Consider the following 23,001-nt stretch of genomic DNA (forward strand, 5'->3'; position numbering starts at 1 on the left):
TGGTCTCCAGTTTGGAGGGAACTTTGGCCCCTGGTGGGCTGTGTGTGGTCAGTAGGATATTTTATACTTTTTGTGTTTCATGGAAAGTGACTCCTTATGTACATAGCTGCAGATTTATTGAGTATGTTTCTGCTGTGCTGTAAGATTTTATAGGTCTTATAGATCTGGAATATTTTTGGTTCACTGAGTAACGTCAGATTGGCTTCTTTGTGCCTGTGATGATGTTGAATATTTAAAGAGACTGGTAGCTTCTAAGTAGTAGTTAGGTATTTATTTTTTTTAAATTAGCAGAAGACATCATTTGAAAAGAATCCAGATTTTGGTGTGATATTTCGATTTTTTGTTACTTCGATCTGAGAGTAATTATGACCCCAGAATAATTGGGGCGCATGTTTGACTCACAAGTAACAGCCACACAAACATAACGCAACATGCTGTGTGACAGTATGCCTCATATGGTTTAACGTCTTTATTCAAGAGTGCTGATATTCTGCCCCAGAGATTATCATGGATTTACTGTAAATATATAGACACAAATATGTGAGATATGTGTAGGCCCACGATAACTACTTTTTCTTCGATAAATTATTGTCCCCCTTTGTGATTGTGGTAAACAATATTGTCATTTAAAGACCATTTTATGCCACTGATATATACTGATAATGATAATATAATAGCACAATAATGCAAGTACACTCTTTCAAAGAGCAGTGAACTTTTAACTCAATATTCAAACAGAGTATCCTAAATAAATTAAACATCCAAACAATCCATGCATTGCATCGAAAATATCGCAATGTTAAAGAAAGTGAGAAAAAAATCATGGATCCGTCCCTTTATCCGGATCCTCACCGAAAGTTAATGGGGTCTATTCTGGGCTGAGATCCATCAACCATCCAAGTTTTGTGGATATCCGTTCAGTAGTTTTTGTGCAATCCTGCCTACAAACCAACCAACCGACTAGCAAACAAACGGACAGGTGAAAACATAACTTCCTTAGCATGTATCGCAAGAAAAACTAGCGCAAATATAGGCGTTTACCTAAAATACAAGAATGTTTTATTAACAAAATAAAACAAAAACCGGTGCAGAAACATCTTACACCTAGTGTCTTACGGTTAGTCTCGCCAAAATAAAACGTATGATGTCCATGTAGCTGATACAAACATCAGTGATATAGCTGAATTTAGGTGTCTGCACAGAGCCCAAAGGATACTGAAAGACAACACCCACCCCAGCCACAGTCTGTTCACCCTGCTGCCGTCTTAGAACTTGAGAATTAGTACTTAGAACAAGGGATATGTTTCTCTTACAAATGTCTGTTTCTGTCACCATTTCTGAATTGGCAGAAGTTTGCCCTAAACAGTGCCTGAATGGCCCTTTGATTCCCCATTCATTTAACATTAACAGCAGTGTATTTTACTCATGTTTGTGTGGCTCCTGCGTGAGAGTTAAACCATGTCTTTCTATTCTCAGCTCAAAGATGACTGTTCTGAATATCACATCAAAAACAGGTCATAACAATAAAGGAACAAACATTAACATTTGGGGCTTTAATACAATGCGTTTCGGGGTCACTTTGCCTTCTGTTCGAGTGCAACTGTACAAAATTAAATTATAACTGTGGCCTTAATCGTACTTTGAGGATTAAAGGCAATCCTCTAACAGCCTTGAGAGTCCATGAAGTAGAAACTGAAGTGATGAAAAGGTGATTAACATGTAAGAGAGGTGAAACCAAATCTCACATATTCTTGGTTATTGATCGGTTTTCTGTTTCTCTTGGCGTTGTGACTGTTATTTAATTTACCTTTCTGTAAATAGCCCAGTGCATTCTGTAAATTACAATTTGTAATTTTTGTAAATATCCTACTAAGTATTTTTACATCCTGATCAGTCTGTTTATATGTTTGTATACTGTAAACTTTAAATATAACAGCTGCTATTTTGTGTTAGTGAGTTGTTTTATATCTATGAACGTTTCTGAATTCTGTAGCCTTCGTATTATTCCTATTTTAATAAACAACTTGACATTACATTTAGCTATATTTTGCACCTCTTTTTCTTCCTGTGGGCTTTTTCCATGTGTAATTTCTTTAAAGGAAAAAGCCAGCGGCTCTTATTTAGAATCTGTTTACTCCATTTCTGGCAGTTTACTCCCCACTACATCACGCCGAGCTGCAAACTGTAGTGCGCGATAACTCTTCTCAAGTGGTTGAAAGCAGCAGGGGCCGTCGATAGAGGGAGATAAATAATAACATTTGGATAACACATTTGGACATTATGCTTAAGTGAGATACAATTGAACTCAGATAAGCTTTTCAGCAGCTCCGAAACTTTTAGTTGCTCAATGTGAGATTAGATAGTGCTCCAAATGTGAGATTCATTTTTGTTTCAAGCTATTGTGACGGGAGTTTTCGGTCGGCAGTGGCGAGGGAAGCACTCGGATCTTTTACTATGAGTAAAGGAAGCAATTAAAAATGGGTCACATGATAAATGTGAGGGGTCGTGGGATGATTAATGAGGTGGGAAAATGTAGGAAAAAAAGAAAGTTCTCCAACACAAATCTGCATTCATGTTTTGGCCCTTTCTCTAATCTTTGTTTTTGTGTGTGTGAAATATTTGATAATTTTATCTCTTGGAGCCATGGATAGTTACGAAACCATGAGAAACTTTACTAGAAGCCCGAATAAGACACTGCTTTTTTTGGAAAGGGTCAGAAGCCAAAAAAATTGAGAACCACTGGTTTAATCCCTGAGAATTTATATGATTTTAGAAGCTTATCCTATGATTTTTTAATGCAAATCTTGGGGCTTGGGGCTTCTGGAGACTTGGATTACGCCGAGACGAGCTGTATGGAGCCATTTTATGTTTGTTATTGTAAAACAAGTCCCTGTCTACATCAGTAGTTTGTTGCGGAAAACCTGACGTTCAATCAGCATGAAGGTGAGTAGATAATGACTGAATTTCCATTTTTATCCTTTCAGACAGCACTTGAATAAACTCAGTCACACTTGGTAACCCCACCTCCCCCAACTTGACTACCACTAACACTAAAACTGACCTCAATTGAAGAAGGTTCTGAGGAGAACACCATGTTCGAAAAGCCAGCGGCTCTTATTTAGAATCTGTTTACTCCATTTCTGGCAGTTTACTCCCCACTACATCACGCCGAGCTGCAAACTGTAGTGCGCGATAACTCTTCTCAAGTGGTTGAAAGCAGCAGGGGCCGTCGATAGAGGGAGATAAATAATAACATTTGGATAACACATTTGGACATTATGCTTAAGTGAGATACAATTGAACTCAGATAAGCTTTTCAGCAGCTCCGAAACTTTTAGTTGCTCAATGTGAGATTAGATAGTGCTCCAAATGTGAGATTCATTTTTGTTTCAAGCTATTGTGACGGGAGTTTTCGGTCGGCAGTGGCGAGGGAAGCACTCGGATCTTTTACTATGAGTAAAGGAAGCAATTAAAAATGGGTCACATGATAAATGTGAGGGGTCGTGGGATGATTAATGAGGTGGGAAAATGTAGGAAAAAAAGAAAGTTCTCCAACACAAATCTGCATTCATGTTTTGGCCCTTTCTCTAATCTTTGTTTTTGTGTGTGTGAAATATTTGATAATTTTATCTCTTGGAGCCATGGATAGTTACGAAACCATGAGAAACTTTACTAGAAGCCCGAATAAGACACTGCTTTTTTTGGAAAGGGTCAGAAGCCAAAAAAATTGAGAACCACTGGTTTAATCCCTGAGAATTTATATGATTTTAGAAGCTTATCCTATGATTTTTTAATGCAAATCTTAATGTGCAGACTAACTATTGCTGTCAAATAGTGCAATATCTGTCTCCAGTGACAAATATAGAGCTATTTACACCATCTGAATACTTCACCTCTGTTTGCCTCTGACCTGAAAATTGTACTTAAAGGATAAGTTCACCCAAAACTGAAAATTCAGTCATTATCTACTCACCCTCATGCCAATGGATGCAGTCGGGGTTGTTTTTTAGTCCACAAAACATTTCTGGAGCTGCACAGTAGAACCGCACTGCAGCATTATCCGACACAAATGAAGTAGAAGTGGACTTGTTTTAAAACATAAAAAAACAACAAAAACAAAAGACATAAAATTACTCCATACAGCTCGTTTGGCGTAATCAAAGTCTCCTGAAGCTTTGAGATCCCAAATTGATTTGAATAGACCTTATTTGCACTCTTTTTAAGGCCGAAATCACTTTAGCTGCTAAGCTTAAAACATTAGCATGCACCCCATCTGAAGTGGGTGCACCAGCTCAACCGCATGACGAGAGTGCAGATAATGTCTTTTCAAATCAATTTGGGATCTTGGGGCTTCTGGAGACTTGGATTACGCCGAGACGAGCTGTATGGAGCCATTTTATGTTTGTTATTGTAAAACAAGTCCCTGTCTACATCAGTAGTTTGTTGCGGAAAACCTGACGTTCAATCAGCATGAAGGTGAGTAGATAATGACTGAATTTCCATTTTTATCCTTTCAGACAGCACTTGAATAAACTCAGTCACACTTGGTAACCCCACCTCCCCCAACTTGACTACCACTAACACTAAAACTGACCTCAATTGAAGAAGGTTCTGAGGAGAACACCATGTTCGAAAAGCCCAACCAAAGCTATTTAAAAGGCTTACAGATGATTCACAGCAGGAATCACAACACAAAACTGTCATGTGGAGATGTAATTTCCCTACCTGGCCTCACAGTGTTAAATTCCGACAGGTCATTTTGCCAGTAGGCCACTTCCACGCTGCTGCTTCTGCTGCTGGCCAAGCTGTTTGCCTTCTGATCCCAACCTTTCCCCGGGTGACCAATTATCGAGAAACTCCGAGTCTTACCGTCTCTCCGCTGTAGTAAAGGGATATAAAGGAACTCAATGCCTCTGCCCTGTTGCAGCCATAAAAACTGATACCGAGCAGAGCAGATATCAGGTCATGTTTAGACTTTTTGAAGCTATGCTTTTATAGATTCCCCCAACGGCTCGCCCCTGGAAAGAAACTCTTGGAAGAACACCTTAACCTCCATCTGCACTTAAACAAACAACAAGCCCAAGACTATAAAAGAGATAACATCCATATTATACAGTGGTAACCTTAAATGATCCATGGAGCTGTGATTTATGTTACATGGACATCACTGACAAGATATACTGTCAAGAATCCAGTCAAGGTTATGCTCACATATCCAAATATAATATTCATTTTAATGCTCTCTATAAGCAATAAATGTACTCTTTAAAATCTACACCCTGTCAAGCAGAACCTGTGTTTGTGGGCTTAATCGTTCCAGGCATATAACACCTTATTTCCTGGAAACTCATGAATAAAACTTCTAAAAAAAGAAAATACATTAACATGTTCTCTGTCAAGCTTTATTCAACACATCAGTGACTTGTAAAGCTGAGAAGTAACCAATCAAGTTTTGAGTTTTTGAATCCATTTTAAAGATACGAAACTCTATGTTACTCCTTGTTTATGGCAAATCAAGAGTACTGATGCGAGGGAAAGTGATGAGTGAAGCTGCAGAAAAATAGGATAAGACTGTAACTCCAGTCATCTGTCGCCCTCTGCTGGTTACAAGACGCCCGTCCAGTCTAGAAACTGATTCATTTAGTCCAGGTAGCGATGTGGATTCACGTCCCAGGGCTGCTGGGTGAACAGAAACCTCTCATCTGTTTGAAACTGGCTCCAAGGTAATGACAAAGGACCCCCCTGCTGGTTCCAGCACTGAGTCACAGCGTGCTCTGCTCTGATTGGCTCAGTTGCCAAAGAGAGGGGTGCTCTCGCGTCTACGTGATGGTGAACCAATGGGAATGTGAATCTGTCTCTGTGGAGATCCAGTGGAGTCTTGTCCGTCAGGGTCTGATTGGACTGATGGAGGAACGAGACCGGCACTGAGATGGTTGAGAGGTCAGAATTTCCCATACCTGTATATAAGAGCGAAGGAAAGAAAGAATAGTTTTTTCTTATAAGGATTATACTTAAGAATGCCCTTAAATCAGATGTAGGAGTAAAATAGTTTTGTTCTAAAAAGGAATAACAATAGCAGCTCTGAAGTGATCCCATGATAGTCACATGAAGGTAATGGCAGTAATATTTACTCAGACACAAAGATTTACCCTAAAAAATAATAATATAAATATTTTCTCAGTTATTCTGAAAAAGTGGGCGTTGCTTATAAAGGTAATTTTGAAATATTTAACATCTCCAACAGCAATTATCATGCGAATTAACAACAGTCACATTCAAAAAAAAGGTGTAAAAAATTTAATTTTGCAGTCAAATTTTAGTAGAATTACACATTTTCATTGTATAAGACAATTTGAAGTCTACAATATGAGCGTTTTAGAGGCTTTTCGCAGGATCTTACCTGTTTCTGATGGGAAGAAGTAGCCATTTTGCAACTTCCTGGCAACTGTGTTGTATGTAAGGGAGGCATCTGAGTTTTCACAGTCGACTCCGGACACTCCTGTTGCCTTTAAATCAACACAGGCACAGTCCAAAAGTTACTACAGAGCATTAGAAACCAAAAACCATTTTGTAAAGCTTTTTGCTCTATAAATATTTACGACTAAGAGTTTTATAGTCATTTTTCATCATCCATAACGGAAAGAAATACAGAAATCTCTCATGTGAAAGCAGTAAAATGGTTTTGTTGCTCAAACAAAAAGCTGATTCAGTTAAAAAAAATTAAAAAGGAGTTTTCAGGGCCTTTAAGATTCGTCTCAAAAACTCCCACTGCACCTGTTGAGATGCGGAGCTGTGTGTCATCGATGAACTCACAGGATCGGCATCTCTTTGCCTCTGAAGGTCTGCAGGTGTTATGGAGAAAAACACTGTCAGATAACCATGGGGTGTGAATGAACTGAAGGGGCTTTTCATTCACTTCAATCCCTTTTGATCTTGAGCTCGATCACTCAAATCCAAGTACATTCACACACACACTTACTCTGTGTGCTACCTCTGTGTTTGGCTTCCCTCCTCCATTTAGCCCGTCTGTTTGAAAACCAGACCTTCAAGAGAGAGAGAGAGAGAGAGAGTGGAAGGGGACAATCATCTCAAGAGCAGAAAGATTAAATGTGTGATTCTCTGTGAGTGTTCTGAAGAGGAAAAATGATGGGTCTACCTTGATGGTGTCCTCTGGAAGCTTGATCTGCGCTGACAGTTTCTCTCTGGTGTACATGTCTGCGTACTGGCTGTGAGAGAATTCTGATTGGGGAGATAGAAACACGTATTTAAGTGCTTTCCTGAGTGGGAAAAAAAAATGCAGCAGACACACGTGGGTGCGTATTTTCAGATTTTGAGTCTACCTCGCTCGAGTGCTGTGCTCTGCTCCGGGGTGAAGGTGGTTCGGTTTCGATGCTGGGCACGTCCGGGCTTCTGGTCATGGCTGCACACCGTCTCCAACGTCCTCCTCTCGTTCACTTCTTCTTGAATCAGTGAATCGAAATCTGCACATGATACACACATTACATTAGCTTGTTGTTACGCTAGTTAGACCTACCTGAACTTAAATCTATATTACATCACCCAAATATTGTTGTATTGTATATTAATGTAGGAAATCATCAGGCTTTATCATATAAACTGGAATCAAAATGATCAAATTAGGTTCTTTAGTTAATGATGCATTCTCTCCATGCACACACTGTAAATCATATTTTCAAATACATTAAAATATCCATAAAATTACAAAAACAGACTATAAATTTACATTTCTAATGTAAGATAACCAAAAATCTGTAAGTGTGAATAACCATAACATTCCCATGTGGAAGTAAATTGATTAGGATTAATAACTGAGGCCTCTCGGTGCCCCTGTGGTAGATAAAACATGATAAAGTGTCCTCTAGGGTGCCCCTCCAGTAGACAAAATGTCGTAAAGTGCCCTCTCCTCACTATAAATACATCACGACTTTCTGCCTGCTGGTGCCCCCCTGTATACATGTGGTGCCCTTTTTTCATTTTTTGCCCCTGCTTCTCAAACATCTTAAGTGCGCCACTGTGTAGTTACATTTAGAAGTGTTCTGTAGTTTTATAGGTTACTTTTGTTAATTAGCAGATATCCTGTATAATTATAGAAGTTTTCACAAAAATATACTTTGAATAAATGTGTTTTTATCAATTTTCTGCCGATGAATGTCACAAACTACACTGTAAAATCTGAAAAGGTGACTTTACTTTAAATTTAAGTTTGTGCATGTTACGTTTCCCCCAAAAACCAAAGTGGGAGTCACTGATCAGGGGGAAACAAAATGTATAGAAACTGGCCAAAAGAAAGAAATCTCAAACACACTCAACCCAGATTTTCACCCAAACAGAAAATGCAGAGAGCCAACTGATGGTGTTGACTCCCTGAAAACACACAACCACCTGAGCAGGGGAACTGCAACCCCCTTATGGAGGGAGAACATCACAGGTGCACCCAATAGCTTCTGACTACCTGTGACCTAGATCTTGAGAAATCCCTGTTAACATCAGGATATTGGGGGAATCTCTGATCTGTCCATAACAGCATCTTAAATTATTATTATTTTTTAATTGGTACACTGTCAATTTTGTGTATATGATGTGATCAGCTGGATGTTTTCTGTTCTTTCACATATTCTCAGCAGCCCACTGACCTTCACAGGTGACTTACCCTGCTCAGTCCTGATGTGCGCACTGATCTCCATGCACATCGGCCCGTGGTCCAGGTGGATCCGTCTTAAAATCCGATTTATAGACGACACCTGTGTGCAGAAAAGCGTCAGCATCAAATGCTGGAACACTTTCAGGATCATACAAACGTGAAAGTTTCAATCTCACTTACGCTGGGGACTTTGGAGGCCTTGCATATCCGTGCTGCTGCGAGCCGTTTTCTAATTTCCCAAGCAAAGATCGTCGGATTCTCTCTTTTGCACTGGATGATGGTGGAGATGACGCCCGGGGTGAGGAGCCGGGGTCGGCTCCCTCCGATGGTCTTCGGCTCCAGGAGTCCAGTGCGCCGGTAGCGGCTCAGGATCTTACTGACGCACCCGTTGGACACCTGAAACACGCAGAGGGACCCACTTTCTTACAATCTGCATACAAAAAGTGATGCTTTATCTACTGAAACTGTACCTGAGCAAGAGTTTTTACTCCCACTCTTCTCTCCAGAATGTGAGCCACTTGGTTTTATTTGTGCGTACCCGGAGTATCCTGGAGATCTGGCTTGGACGGACTCCCTCCGAGGCCAGCTCGATCATTTTCCTCCTCTTGGACTCCGGGAGAGGTCTGCCGTTGAGAAACATCCCTCCCAGCTGGTTGACACTTCCACCACCTTTTCACAAGACAGCCTATACTTATTAAATCTGCCTTTTAAACAGAAATTACGCGTTTTGACTCTGGAAACTTAGTTCACACATACACAGAGATATCTTACAATCTAATAACAGTCTAAGAGCGCAGATAAAATGGTGAAATTAACCTTTATTTGGCAGATCAGCGTTTATCCCGCACATCTCCGCTTGCTCCCAGGCTTGATGCTGAAATAAAGTTCCCAGAATCCCAGAGAGAGAAAAAACACGTTGTGAGACGCAAAGCGCAGAAAAATCAACTGTCCAGGTGACTCCGCGTATCTCTGGTGAATGACAATGAGGGGAAACGACGCCCTTCAGGAGAAATTTATAGGCCCGCAGACCTCAACATGACGTGGTGGGCCTGTTACCTGAAATGTCAACACTGCCTGGAAGTGAATGTGGGCATTATAAACTCAAAATGGGCCTCAGAGTTGGAGGTCGGTGGTGACAAAATGTCTCAACATGAGACACGACACAACATTCTGGGGTTTTTATTCCACTTGTGTTTAAAGTTATTTCAGGGGTTTGTAAAGACAGGTGTCAGCATTTAGATTTGGAGACACTGCGCAGAGGAAAATGGAGAAGATTGAGACATGGAGGTGAGTGAAATCAGAACGATTCCACCTGCAAAGAAAGTCCAGATTTGGGCGCAATCTCATTATTATGCGCATCAAACATTTAATAATTGAGTAACTGTGTAATTCACAAAACAGGAGTAACAAAAAAGTTGCATTTGCGTTGCAAAATCAGTCAAAAAAGATAGATAGAATTTACCAAGAAAGCATACTATATATGATGTATCACCTTTGCTTCGGTGCCATTTAACACACTGCACATGTAGATGTTGCTTTGCTGTACCAGAAAAGTGAACTGACAGAACCTGCGCAGGTTTGACTTGATTTCTTGGCTACACCAAATTTCCTGGGCGTCACAAACAAACATTTCCACGTCTGGATTCTTAGAAATTGTCAAAAATGTCTTTGTCATGCTGTAATCAGCCTATCATCATAACAATATTCAAGTTTGGGAACTCAGGCTGGCTTCCTTTTTTGCGCAGTGGCTGCCCGCAGCCACAACCAGACAAATCGATGCGCGAGTATTCAGCTCTGACACTTTCTGCCTCGGTGCATTGTTATAATAAAATATAGCCGAAGACTCCATCTTTCAAAGAAGCTGAATGATCAACACTGCCATGTTTCCCATCCTTTACGGGGGTGTACCTGTGGTCACGTGACCTGAGCATCCTTTCCCAGGTGAAGTGGCTCAGATTAAAAGGATCCCTGCTCTCCTTCCATAAAGCAAACATTTGGAAATCTGCGCCAATGACGACTGCCATATGGTAAAGTGCTTTTGATAAATCATAAATCCATCACCCAGTCTCTCTTTATTACATTTTCTTTCAAAACGTGAACAAATAGACTCGTGCATGGGCGCAAGGGAGAGGGCCAATTGGGGGACCTGGTTTATCCAGAAGAGGGAGGCTAAAATAACCCTCACAGATGTTCCTTGGGCAGCCAGCAGATAAAAATGCGTTGTAAACGTTTCAAAGGGAAATATTTGACGAGCAAATATTAGCCTATGTTAAAACCCACACGAGGCTCGTCTTTTGGCCTGTTTAATGACTAATTGAATATCATTAGTTGGGTCCACACAGATCGAAGTGCCACCGAAATAAAGGCTCAGATTTTAAAATGCCATATGGCCCAAATTATACATTAACCATGCGTTAGAGGACAATAATACTCTCTGTGTACAATCAGCCAGGTTAGATAGAGGACAGCCATTTTTGGACACCATCATCTCCTTGCCAACCGAGACAAAGGACAAATAAGGCAAGCCTTTTTTTCATTTATTACCGGGGAGCTGATGTGCTCATTGATTTATAGCACTTTATTGCACGTACAGTGTGTGCCAAACGAGGTTGATTAAAGTACTTAGCTTGTGTTTTTAAGACGGTGCCACATATTCGTGGTGCGTAAATTATAGTCTGGGCTCGCCAAAGAAAGGAGCGGGAGTTTAAGTGGCTAAAACGTGCCACATAATGAGTACACTTTTTACTGACACGTCCTGTGTGATAGTCTTGTGCATAAAACACGTGTACCGGTGCTTTACCGCGTCTGGAAGCGTTGAGAAATGCGGGTAATTCATCCGCGTAAAAAGGGTTACCAAAAGCTCTCCAAAGCGCACCGAGGTGCCGTGTGCGCAACGGAGCTGCCTCCGTGCTCGCCTGTCCGGCAGTTTTCTCCACCTTGATATGAGATGTATGTATCGTCCATGTTTTGATTTGATCATGTCATGATTTTTTGTTTTTACTTGAGTGACTGTTTTTTATATTCTGTGAACTAGACGCTTGTTTCGGTCCTTTGTAATTAACAGCCGTGTTACGTGGTTCATTTTAGTGTCCGTGGCCAAACGCGACGCATGCCATTCAACTTTAACTGAAACTTGAATGTTTTATTTTTATTTGAAACGAACAAAATGACGTGTCCTTAAGATTACTGGTGATTTCCCACGCATTTTAAAAAGATCTAAAGATTCTGAATTGGATAACTAACGTGTTAAACACACCTTTTATGAAGACGAAGTTCACAATACTTAATATTCCACATTACCACATCATCAGCCAGCGTCTTGAACCAATAACCTCAACTGTTTGAAGAGAAAATCATTTTAATACACTTCTTTTATTTTCTCATTGTCGTAAAATCTTCACAACTTCTCACAACACAAGAGTCAGCAGATCCTCTTCCTCGTGATTCTGAACCGAATGTGCTTTTAATGCGTTATTGGGTGAAAATGTGCGCCACTTCTTTGGGGATGACGCGCGTGTTTACTGCGCACTGCAGTTAAACTGGCTCAATTACACCAAATGCCAAACCTGCCAAATTCCTACTTTCTCACCAATCCTTAAGGTTTATGAGCCACATGGGACCGAGCTGTAAACAACAGTTTCTTAATAATGAGATCCCTCTGGAGATTTTTTGTTCACACTCTTTGGCTGACAAAACTCTCCAAATGTACTCCAGAGTTTGTTGCAAATTCAAGTGACTCTTCACCTGCTGTTCAATAACACAGGGAAGCCTACACCCTGCTGCAAAGAAAGTTTATGATGATTATCTGTCCTGTTGATTCTGCAGATGAGCCCAAAACTTCTTCAAAGCATCTCCTCATTATTTCCTTCAGTCAGTTTGCATATTCACAACTCTTCAGGTACAGTAATTAATCCCCCCTCTTTCTTTTCTTTCTTGTTTTCCAGAAGTGATATCACTGTGCCTGCTTCTCTCCTGAAACTGCTGGAACAAGTGAGTAGCACATAAAAGACTACTAAATCACTTGTCTTTTAAATTTAAAATGATTCATAAAAATCAGTCAGCTGGAAACTGACTAATAAAAATGGTAGATGTTCTGGCAGCAGCTCTGGCATCTTAATACATTTTATGTCATTTTGTGTCTTTGAGTCTCATGATTTACTTTAAAATGTATTAGTTGGATAATGTTTTGTTGTCGAGTAAAAATACTGACACAAACTGTTGAGCAAAAAAAGGTCTGTCCTGCAAGAGAGCCATGTTGCCACATTAACAGTCCACTCGCAGCTTATCGCATGTATGCATATGTGCATATAAGCCGTTATGAGCTTTAGTATGCAGACATTTGCTTGGACAGAGATGGTGGAGTGCAGGAAGGGGGTTATTTTGTCGCAATAAAACTTGATCTGATATATATTTAAATACAAGAATAGGCATATAGTGTATGAAACACCTGTAAAAAAGTGAGACTGATGTCTTTTCTGTGACTTTTTTCATAACTGGTGTTAGATTTCGATGATGCAAAATGAGGTGAATCATTTGCTGTGGCCACGAGAGAGTTAATCTCTACTGAAGAGCATTGAAGGTGTTCTGGCAGCTCATTAGGACCTAACACCTCACTTAGACATTAAGACATAATGGGTTTTCCTTTAATTTGTCACTTATGGAAATATTCCAGGCTCCCAGTCAGCCTCCTTGCACGTGTGCCATGCACGTATCACATGGACACATTTTCACAATGTCTTAAGTCATCTGGATACCTTTTTGCATATTATTAATACAAAACATATTGATGTCATTCTCTTGCTCCCTGTGCTCTGTCTGTCTCTCTCTGTAAGTCATAAAAAGTCAATCCTTTCGGGAATTAAGAAAGTCATGATGTTCAAAACATCTCAAGGCATTTTGCATGCAAATATTTAGAGCCCCCTGAGCATTAATGTTTCCTTCGCAGCAGTGGCCTGCTTCCCACTCGCACAGTTACTCACATCTCCGAGCTGCCAAGCACAACTGAGCAAAACCGAACATGCACGAATAATATTTTCATCTGATGCAAGATTATCCGTGTCCTGATGATATCACAACAGTTTGGACGGCGGCACGAGTCGTGATTTATTCTTGTGTCATAATAATTGTAGCATAAACCTTATTCACATTACCTGCGTCCATGTAATTATTCAGTATGTCCGTCTATGAAGTGAAATTCCTCCAGGGCACTTCAAAATAAATGCATTTTCACCTTTTGCACACATGTACATACGTGTTGTATCATGTTACCTCTCAGTTGGTGAACACACCCTTTTCAGACATTTTGACCTGTCCAAGCAGGAAAATCACAAGGATAATGTTAACAACAGTCACCCAGTATGCCGTAACAGTGCGTTGGCACCTAAATGGAAGTCATCATTGTGTTTTCTTTGCTTTGACATGTCTGTCTGAGAAGAGAACATTGAAGATTTCCTCATATTTTTCCTGGAAACCACACGCATACCAGCCTGTGGTGTTTGCTTTTGTGACATCCTGTTTGATTTAGCCAATCAATAATAATACAATAGCGTAACTAAACTAAACCATTTGGCTTATATCATATCGTTTCAGTCTTGAAATCTTGTGCTGTAAAGTCATAGTGCTGCAGGGGCAGAAATAGGATGGCACAAAATGCAGGAGAGCTAGGTAAAATGATTTCTTAAAAACAAAACAAAACAAAAAAACAGGTAGAGTGTAACATTTTTTAAATTTGCTATATTAATGAGGTAATAATACAAACTCTGGAATATTCATTCTTTCCATAACTGAATAAACAAGCTGTTCTCAGAGGAAAATAAGGTCCCCAGAACACTGTTTGAAGCTAGAAAGGTGGCAGGGTCTGCCAAATATAAACAAAGTGAAACGGTATGAAATTGTGTTTGTTTATTCAGTTTGTTCAGTCATCAAAACAAAGAGAGTTTTTTTTAAAAATTCTATTTTATGTTTGTTTAGGCATAAAAAACTCTATCTCGTTTGATTAAAGTTTCTTCCCCAAAAGAAAAGTGCACCTTTAACTTTTTTTAGCCCAATTTATACTATAATATAACAATGATGCAATAATATTATATTACTATAACTGATTTTGTTTTGAGAATCAAGCAAAAGCAGGAAACTCAAGAAGACAACATTACAGAATAATCACCGAATAGTCAGGCCAAACACATGGAAGTGAGTTAAAACATGAAGGCAGAAAATGTAATTACAATAAAAGTCAATAAAAGTGATAAAACAGGCAAAATCACAGAGAAAACAGAGAGAAAGAAGGAAAAGTAATGCAAAAACAGAAATAAATAAAAGAAGACATTACTCTCTCTCTATATATATAAAAATATATATTATACACATTATTTAATCTGTTTAAAAATACATTGTGCACCGTTAACATAAACTCTTGGCACATCCTCTGTGCTCTGATCCAAAGGGAAGGTTTCCGACAGCCCGTGAAAGCAGCATCATCCCGGTTAACACTATGCTGACGTGTCGCACCTCCTGCTCCGGAAGGTTTTATTTCAACTTGCCTGCGCGGTCGTGAAGCGGCTCCATTCGCTCCCATTCATTCCGCTGCCCGGACCCGGAAAGATTTTGACGTGTGTGTATGCATGGCACAGTGTGTTTCCGGTATAACGTGTGTGTTGATCGGTGCTCAGCCTTTTTCTCTTGGCTTTCAGTAGAACAGGCACTCACTTCAGAGTCCCAGCTCCCTTACCTGGTCACCCCTTAACGGCGTTGTAACTCAAACCGGTGGACATGGCATCTGTTTCGGCACCATCTCAGACAGCCCCTTCTCCGGCTGCTCCCCTGCAAAGAGGGATTGTAAAAATGGTAAGAATCCTGACATATGAGTGTGTGAGCTCACTACGTGAGTCTGGGGATACAGCTAGTTAGCTTAGTGAGCCAAAGGGCTAACGTTAATGAAGGCTGGAGTGGCTGTCGTTTGTCGTACAACTTTAAAATAACTTATTTAAGGATATAAATACACGTATCTGCTGAGTGACAGTGTTGGCATAATGTCAATAACAACTGTCACTGACGTTCACCTCACCTGGCTGTAGCAGCATGCCAGCTAACATTAGCTGAAATTGGCTAGCCTGCTAATAAGCTAAAGCCACTTGACGTTATCACATGTTTGCTGTCTTGCTAGTTGGCAAAAGTAACTTGCTGTATTGTCAAATTGTAAAGCTGCGAAAAGTCCACTGTGGTTGAGACTTATGTTTTATTCACACGTGTTAACCGGGAACCAATGTCGCTGAGTAACTTGTTAGCTGCAACGTGAACAGATGTTTAGTTTCCCAGCTAGCGGCGAGCTAACAGTCAGCTAACGAGCGTTTGCTGTCTACAAAGTGTTGACTTCAAGTGAAGAAAGTTGGTCGCCTGTGGGTGCTGCTTGACATATACTTGCCGGCGTTTGCGCAAATTGAATTTACTTCACTTATTGTCGGCATGTGCATTGGTGCTTGAGCCAGCTAGCTTCGGAGCTAACATCAAAAGCGTCTCCTTTTAGCTGTAACGTTTCATTTTTGTGCCTCTCAGCGTTTCCGTAAAATTCCGTAGTGTCTTATTTCAGCGGTAGGAGCCGTAATAAGGGTGAGGAAATAACTTCTGTAGTAGCCAGGCTGGTTAATGTGTCCAGACCCCTTCAAAGTCACAGACGGATCATTTCCTCAGTGTGCTGTTCAAACCAACCACGGGAAAATGACACGTAGCTACAGCCTCTGTTGCCCCCTATAATCTCCCATTCATCTGGGCTGTGTGTAGTCTCTGTTCGTCCACATGCTACTTCACCACCTTTTGATTTCTTAGATTTGACCTGACACTTCCTTCCAATGGAAACCTAACCTTCACTCATCTAGATAGAGTTGACATATTTTGTGAATGTGTGCCATAATTTGACCTGTGGGAAGGTGCCCAGTAGATCCAAGTCAGCTCCATGTAACAAGCTGGAAAACAGCCAGCGTCTTGGTGCAGGTGTTCGAGTCCTTATAGAAGTTAGGATGACACTCACGCTCCTCAACAACATGTAGTATACCACAGAGAGCGACGCGTAATTACACTTGTCCCCAACGCGTTTGAACAAGGGCTGTTTTTAGACCGGTGGCAACTACTGTAAACAAGTAAAGACTGGTGTCCTCCCTCGAGAAGCAAGTATGGGAGGTTACACTCCTGTGGGTTTATTACCAAAGGGATTGAGGGTTTTTTGTGAAGGAATAATTATAGCGTTTTGCAGCGCAGGAGAGTCTGAGTGGTCGGATTAATATGATTTTGGCGAGAAATGAATTTCAAATTCACTTTCAACAAATCTGTATTCCCCTTCTTTGATTTATTATTCACACAAAATACATAATTTAGTGACGGTAGAATCTCGGCCCTTATCTAAAACGGTCAACTCTGTGCCTTGAGAAAGGCAAAGCCAGGTTGTAGTACATTCCAAGTGGAACTTGGCCCTTTTGCAAACAGAGCAGGGAGGGGGGTCAGTGCCGCTTTGCCTCTTTTTTTTCCACGCCTGGTCACTACAAACTACAGCTTATACTTGGAAGAACTGAGACAGATAGCAGGGGGACCTCTGTGATTTGATGAAAGACTTTATCTAGCCCACATCTTAGATCAACAGCCTCCGGTGATGCTCCCCACAGACACACTGGAGAGTCCGCAGATAAAAGGTGTTTGCTCAGATTCGTGTAAATGCCGTGGTTGTCAAACCCAAGAGCAGGTTATCTGTTGTTTTTTTTGTATTTAGCTACGTTATCAGATGGCTCGATCTCACCTTGCGTTTGAATGACAGACTGTCACCATGGCAACGTGCAGATTGAAGTTGCTTTTTCAGGCTCCTGTAACATTTTATGATATTCTGCTATTATATGTAATTTCTCAACCGATTTCCATCCACACAGCATGAGTGCGGATGTAATTCACTGAATTGATGATTTTCCTATTTGTCTACCTACTTATGTTACACCCGATTTAAATGAATCCTGCATGACCCTCCCTGAGGGGTTAACTGATTGTCTCCTCCCACAATGCAAATACAAAAACAGCAGTTTACTGGATATACCAGAACACATGCATTGTCTCAGAGGAAATAGAAACTGAAAGCTATGGTAATTTTTTCATTTCAGCCATGTGATTGAAGATTTGCAGTCTGGTATTTGTTTGTGGTATTGTGACAAAAAGATTTGAAGTGTTTTAAGATATTACTTCAACATAGTCACTTCTTTTACTGTTCATTTTTATCTTGTCCAATTGACGGTCTTTATTGTCATCTCTAAAGGTCTTGTCGGGCTGTGCCATCATTGTTCGGGGCCAGCCTCGAGGTGGCCCACCCCCGGAGCGTCAGATCAATCTCAGCAATATCCGAGCTGGAGCCATGGCCCGCCGAGCTGCTCAGGGCCAGCCCGACACCAAGGACACCCCTGATGAGGTGAGCAGCTCTGTCCCATTGTGTTTGTGTTTGTTTGCATTTGTATGTGTTTGGCAAAGGCAGAACAAGGTCCTGCCAAGTATCCCTCCAGCACACACTATGATATTCCTGTTTGGGGGTTCAATGACGATTTGTGCATCGTTGTTTTTACTTTGGGGAGAAGATTTATCACATGGCTTTGTTATCCTCATTTACAATGAGCTTTTGTAACATAATTATGTATGAATTGGTATTCAGACCACGCCTGATTGTATAAATGGTGATGTAGCCTTGAGATAAACATGTCAATTCTCAATTGAACTCAAAGCTTTAAGACACCAGTGGTGTGATTTGACATTTTCTTATCATGCCTTTTGAAAAGTCCATCAATTTATTTGACTACTGTCTGGTCTGCTGCCTGTTTTTAAAAAAAAAAAAAAAAAAAAAAAAATCTATTCCTATCTGAAGGCTGCAAGACTAAAATGTCTTTTTATTTTTGAATACATTTTCAATTTGGCCTTGACAGACAGTTGTGCCTTTTTTCATTTATCAGATAAAAAAGAAAGAGGGGAAAAATCCATTTCAATCAGTGTACAGATATAGTTTGCTTTGACCAAGATAATAGCATATCAAAAATCTTTTTTATTGCAGATTTTGCCAACATGATTATGACGGTGCTAATTATCGTACTATTTTCACTTAACTACTGTGGATAGTTATGTCTGCCTGGTGCCTGCAGTGAAGGGCCACCAACTGTGATCAGACTCTAATTTTTGTCAGACAATAATAACATTTTATTTAAAATGAAGGATTTTGTTTCTGCAGAAGTATGTATCTACTAGTTATTTAATTCTAATGATACTATTGAGTCAAAATACACTTTGATGAGTTGTTTGTGATCAACCTTTGACATGGAAGTGCACATTAATATTCCTGTCTGTATTGCAGCCATGGGCCTTTCAAGCCAGAGAGTTCCTGCGGAAGAAGCTAATCGGCAAAGAAGTGTGCTTCACCGTGGAAATCAAGACTGCTTTGGGCAGGGAGTACGGCATGGTGTACCTGGGAAAAGGTGAGTGGACTGAGTCAAATCTTAAATCACAAAGTGATCTGAACAATGTCCACATGCATCATGGATTGGGAGAAAATACTTGCACCATAAATGTTCCTTTTCCCTTTACTTGACTTGTTATACAGAATTCAGCATACATGTGTAGAGGAAATCATATAGTTATACAGTTATGCAATAACATTATGGGTTATTATTACACTATAAAACAATCATGTAAAATTTGTACTAAAAATTAGATTAGAACGATTAACCAAGTTAAATTTCCCTGTATCCTAAATATCAGCTCTCTTGGTTCCCTCTTGTCCAATCAAGTCACCTGACCAGAACTAACTTGAAAAAAATCTAAAAAGATGAGCTCTGTTTTTGTATGAAATGCTTTACATTTTTCATTTTTAGACACAACAGGCGAGAACATTGCAGATTCTTTGGTGAACGAGGGCCTCGCCACAGTTCGCAGGGAAGGAATCCGAGGGAACAAGTAAGATTTTTGCTTCTTTTTCTGTCTTTTCGGTCATAACATTTAGACAAAATGATGTGTACTGGTATTATGTGGTATGTATTGTATTTGTTATGCTATAATCGGCTGCGTTGGCATCACTGAAGTCGAGTGTGTCAACATACAAGAGACTGACATGAGTGCTTTTCCTTCAAATTTGCTCATCAGCGTGGTTGGTGTACTTTTGGACTTTAAAGCCGATTTCTAGTTTGCAACTCTGCCCATTGTTTGACAGAATTAGGAGGAAATCACTTTTGGCAACACGATGTAATCTTTCTACTTGCTAAAGCTTATAGCAGGACAGCACTGGTAAATCTGCAGGGAGATAAACACAAGTCCTCATCTGGTGGACTGTAGAGAATTGAGATATAGAGTCATGGTGTCCCAGATGGTGGCAGTATTACCCTGCTGCTACAATGATGTCCCTCTGAAACCCTTTCTGCCACATTGCCCACATGCAGTAATCCCCTAAATACACTTGCACATCCAGTGCTTTATGACAAAGTACCATATATCCCCCCCAGTGGCAGTATTTGCACATTACACACATTACAAGCAATTTGACTCATGCTGCTACATTTGTATCTTCCAACATGAACAGAGATGATGGGGAATATTTTGCCACTAATGACCCTTTTCAAGCATTCTGTGCAATGGCCCAGAACAAGCGCTAATGTAAATGATGCTTTAAGTGTAAGCGGGCATCATTTGGCCAAAGGGGGGAGGCCCATTACTCAGTGAGGACTTTAGGCTTTAGTTTTTCCCGCAACGCACTAGCCTCCAATATCATTACCCCTCGTGACCGGCCACGTTGATCACACTAACAATGATGTGATCTTAATTACAGGGGGTTATTATAATGATGATGGCTCTGGACAGTGCAGTTAAACGTGTTCAGAAGCTGACTACGAATTGGGAAAACGCTTTACAGATTTAAGGGCCAGCGCTCAGCCATGCACCAGAGCAGGCTGGGGCACAGTTTCATTGGTTTATTGGAGCAAGAATGAACACAGTCGCTCACTCTCGCACGCACACACAATAAAAGGAAGTTGGATCGAATGCTCACTTCTGTCCATTTGTGTATTCGGCTTCTGAACATGCTAAATATTGTCTGGGTGATACTAGATTTAAATGAAAATATGCAGATAAATTTGTCCATCCATATTTATTATTTTAGGAGATCAGGCTATAATACGTCCATGAATTGTAATTTGATATTGAATTTCAGCTAAGTAATGAATATGTATTAAAATCATGTGCTTTTTGCAAATAAATGGCACTTTGTGTAGTGCTATTCAGCCACATTTTAATAACTTCAGCTTGGAGTGCTACATTTAGACAATGGAATGAGCCCAAATAACTTCTTATATGGAATTTTGTTTTATTACTTAGTTTTCTGGAACTGACAGTAGCATAAATACAACACAAAAGATATGCATATCATTCTTTTCCCCAGCTATTCTATATTTAAATGGTTAGATTACTTTCTTGCCATCTCAATTTATGTAAATGGCCCACCCAATTTATTTAAAAAAATGTGTCCTGTGTTTATTTATTTCTTCTCCCAGCCTTAGCTTCTTTCTCCATATTGCAGCTGTCAGTCTCAGATTTCTCTTTATTTAATCATAGTGATGATTATTTATGTGTTGCTTTTAGAGGCTTCATCATTTGATTGAGTTTTAACATGGTCAGGCAGAAGAAATACTGTCCCTGTGTATCAGTAATCGGTACAAACACATTCTTCAATCTCCTCTACTCAATCTTGCGTCTCAGTCTTTTCAAATTGGGTACAAGTGTTTCATATCTTTCCTGAGTATGGTGCAACTGGACTTGGGGTTCGAATGTTCTCGGATCTTGGCCTGGGTCCCTGATTTGAATGTGGCCATCTCAGTAAAAAATCACTAAGATGGCTAGAGCCTGAGAATTGGTCAGATTTCACAGGATTTCACATGTCTTTTTGAAAAATTAAAACCACTGGCAGGGGGTTTGACTGATTGGCTTATGCAACGCCCACCCACCAGAGCAGGAGTCCAACTGTGCTTTACAACCCCCCATCGGTCCTTTTTAACTGGAGCCCCAGAGGAGCGCTGGTTGAGGGGTGTAAACATCTGGTGGGGGGGTGAATGAATTGCACTCATTTGAGCCTTGCTGCTAAATAGAAGTGGGGAAGACTGGGGAACACGACTTCCTACGTCCTCTTCAAACTGTACAAAGACAACAGGGAGCTTTAAAATGCCTTGCTAAGGTTCAACATTTTGTATCTATTTAAAGTCTCCTTGGATGCACAAGGGAGCCATATTGAGATGAAAGATGTAGCCTACAGTGTGTTCAAACATGAGGGAATTGGAAAGGTTTTTTTTTTTCCACAGCCCTTTGTTTCTCCAGTACTCTTGCTCAGTGTTGCACTTTCTTCCCCATCAATATCTGTTTTTGATTTGAAGCGATGTGTTGGTTGGGAGGAGTTGCTGACCTAAAGGAATCCAGTCTTTTGGGAGACATGGATAAGTTCACTATCATCTGCCCCCACGCATGAAGTTATTTCTATCTTCACCAATCTCTGCTTGTGAATTGCTTTCCATTTATTCCGGGGGCTTTACAATGTCTGCTCTCCTTGATTGTATTGTTAGTTTCTCCCACTCTATCTTTGTAGCTTTCTGTTCCTGTTTAGCGCTTAAAGTCTAAGTAGCTTAAACACAATCGACGTCTTACAGAAAGTTGGACTATTGTTGCTCGGTAAGCGAGAAACTGTTTTGATTTTAATTGAAGTTGGTAGCTAGATCGGTGTTGAGAGGACAGACAAGTTGGCGGCTTTCGGGCACAAGTCCAGAAGCTCAATTAGGAACACACAGCTGGAGAGCAGGCTACATGTGTGTTCGTGTGCGTGTGTGTGTGGCATTTTAATTTAGACCCACTTTGTTGCCTCTCCAAGTTCTAGTCACCATCGCTACTCCCATATCAATCGGGCAGCCTTAACTTCTTGGAAAACAAAAGCCCGTCGGCCATTTGAAGTAATGAATAATTAAAATTGTACAAGGGCCCTCAAAAAGCATTAGGCTGCACAATTTAGAGAACCAGCATGGAATTAATTGTGGCATTTGTAGCCAGCTGCGTGGTAGCTTTTGAAGGAGCTGTCAAACACTGTTATTGTCTCTTCAGAAAATGCTTGGATACATTTTTTTTTATAGCAGTGATAATCTGGTCATCAGCTGGTTTCCACTGAAACAGCAGTGCAGTTTGTCAGGAACAGCACTTAAGGCATCACTTAATTCAACAAAGCTGGAGCCTCACCAAACCCTTACTCATACAGACCTATTCCTTTAATGAGCAGTTGTTTGTACATGTTGAAGTTAACAGCCAATGGC

At 40.4% G+C, this 23,001-nt stretch overlaps 2 protein-coding genes across 2 annotated transcripts in view; one reads left to right on the top strand and one right to left on the bottom strand.

The window, feature by feature from the left end:
- Window positions 1-5,640: 5,640 nt before the first annotated feature.
- Window positions 5,641-11,498, bottom strand: pax4 (paired box 4). Its single transcript, XM_073480408.1, has 11 exons — window positions 11,463-11,498; window positions 10,209-10,230; window positions 9,201-9,331; window positions 8,843-9,058; window positions 8,672-8,762; window positions 7,341-7,481; window positions 7,157-7,239; window positions 6,980-7,043; window positions 6,814-6,842; window positions 6,401-6,506; window positions 5,641-5,957 (listed from the first exon to the last, which is right to left on the bottom strand). The coding sequence occupies exons 1-11, from the start codon at window positions 11,496-11,498 to the stop codon at window positions 5,641-5,643; spliced, it is 1,236 nt and encodes a 411-aa protein (XP_073336509.1).
- Window positions 11,499-15,330: 3,832 nt separating this feature from the next.
- Window positions 15,331-23,001, top strand: part of snd1 (staphylococcal nuclease and tudor domain containing 1) — a 174,947-nt gene continuing 167,276 nt past the window's right edge. The window contains exons 1-4 of the mRNA XM_073480269.1: window positions 15,331-15,502; window positions 17,946-18,095; window positions 19,023-19,143; window positions 19,540-19,621. Of these exons, the coding sequence (XP_073336370.1) occupies window positions 15,428-15,502; window positions 17,946-18,095; window positions 19,023-19,143; window positions 19,540-19,621 (428 nt within the window). The 5' untranslated portion in view covers window positions 15,331-15,427. The remainder of the gene's footprint in view (window positions 15,503-17,945; window positions 18,096-19,022; window positions 19,144-19,539; window positions 19,622-23,001) is intronic.

This window comes from Pagrus major, chromosome 14 (assembly GCF_040436345.1).
Source record: "Pagrus major chromosome 14, Pma_NU_1.0".
Classification (NCBI taxonomy): domain Eukaryota; kingdom Metazoa; phylum Chordata; class Actinopteri; order Spariformes; family Sparidae; genus Pagrus; species Pagrus major.

What these genes read in the sequence shown, in the direction of transcription:
- pax4 (XM_073480408.1), bottom strand. Translation starts at nt 11,498, where the DNA reads ATGAATTACCCGCATTTCTCAACGCTTCCAGACGCG. An exon ending in AGGCCTCCAAAGTCCCCAGC is followed by an intron (nt 8,763 to 8,842) that starts GTAAGTGAGATT and finishes TTCTGCACACAG; the next exon opens with GTGTCGTCTATAAATCGGAT. An exon ending in CTTCTTCCCATCAGAAACAG is followed by an intron (nt 5,958 to 6,400) that starts GTAAGATCCTGC and finishes TCTTATATACAG; the next exon opens with GTATGGGAAATTCTGACCTC.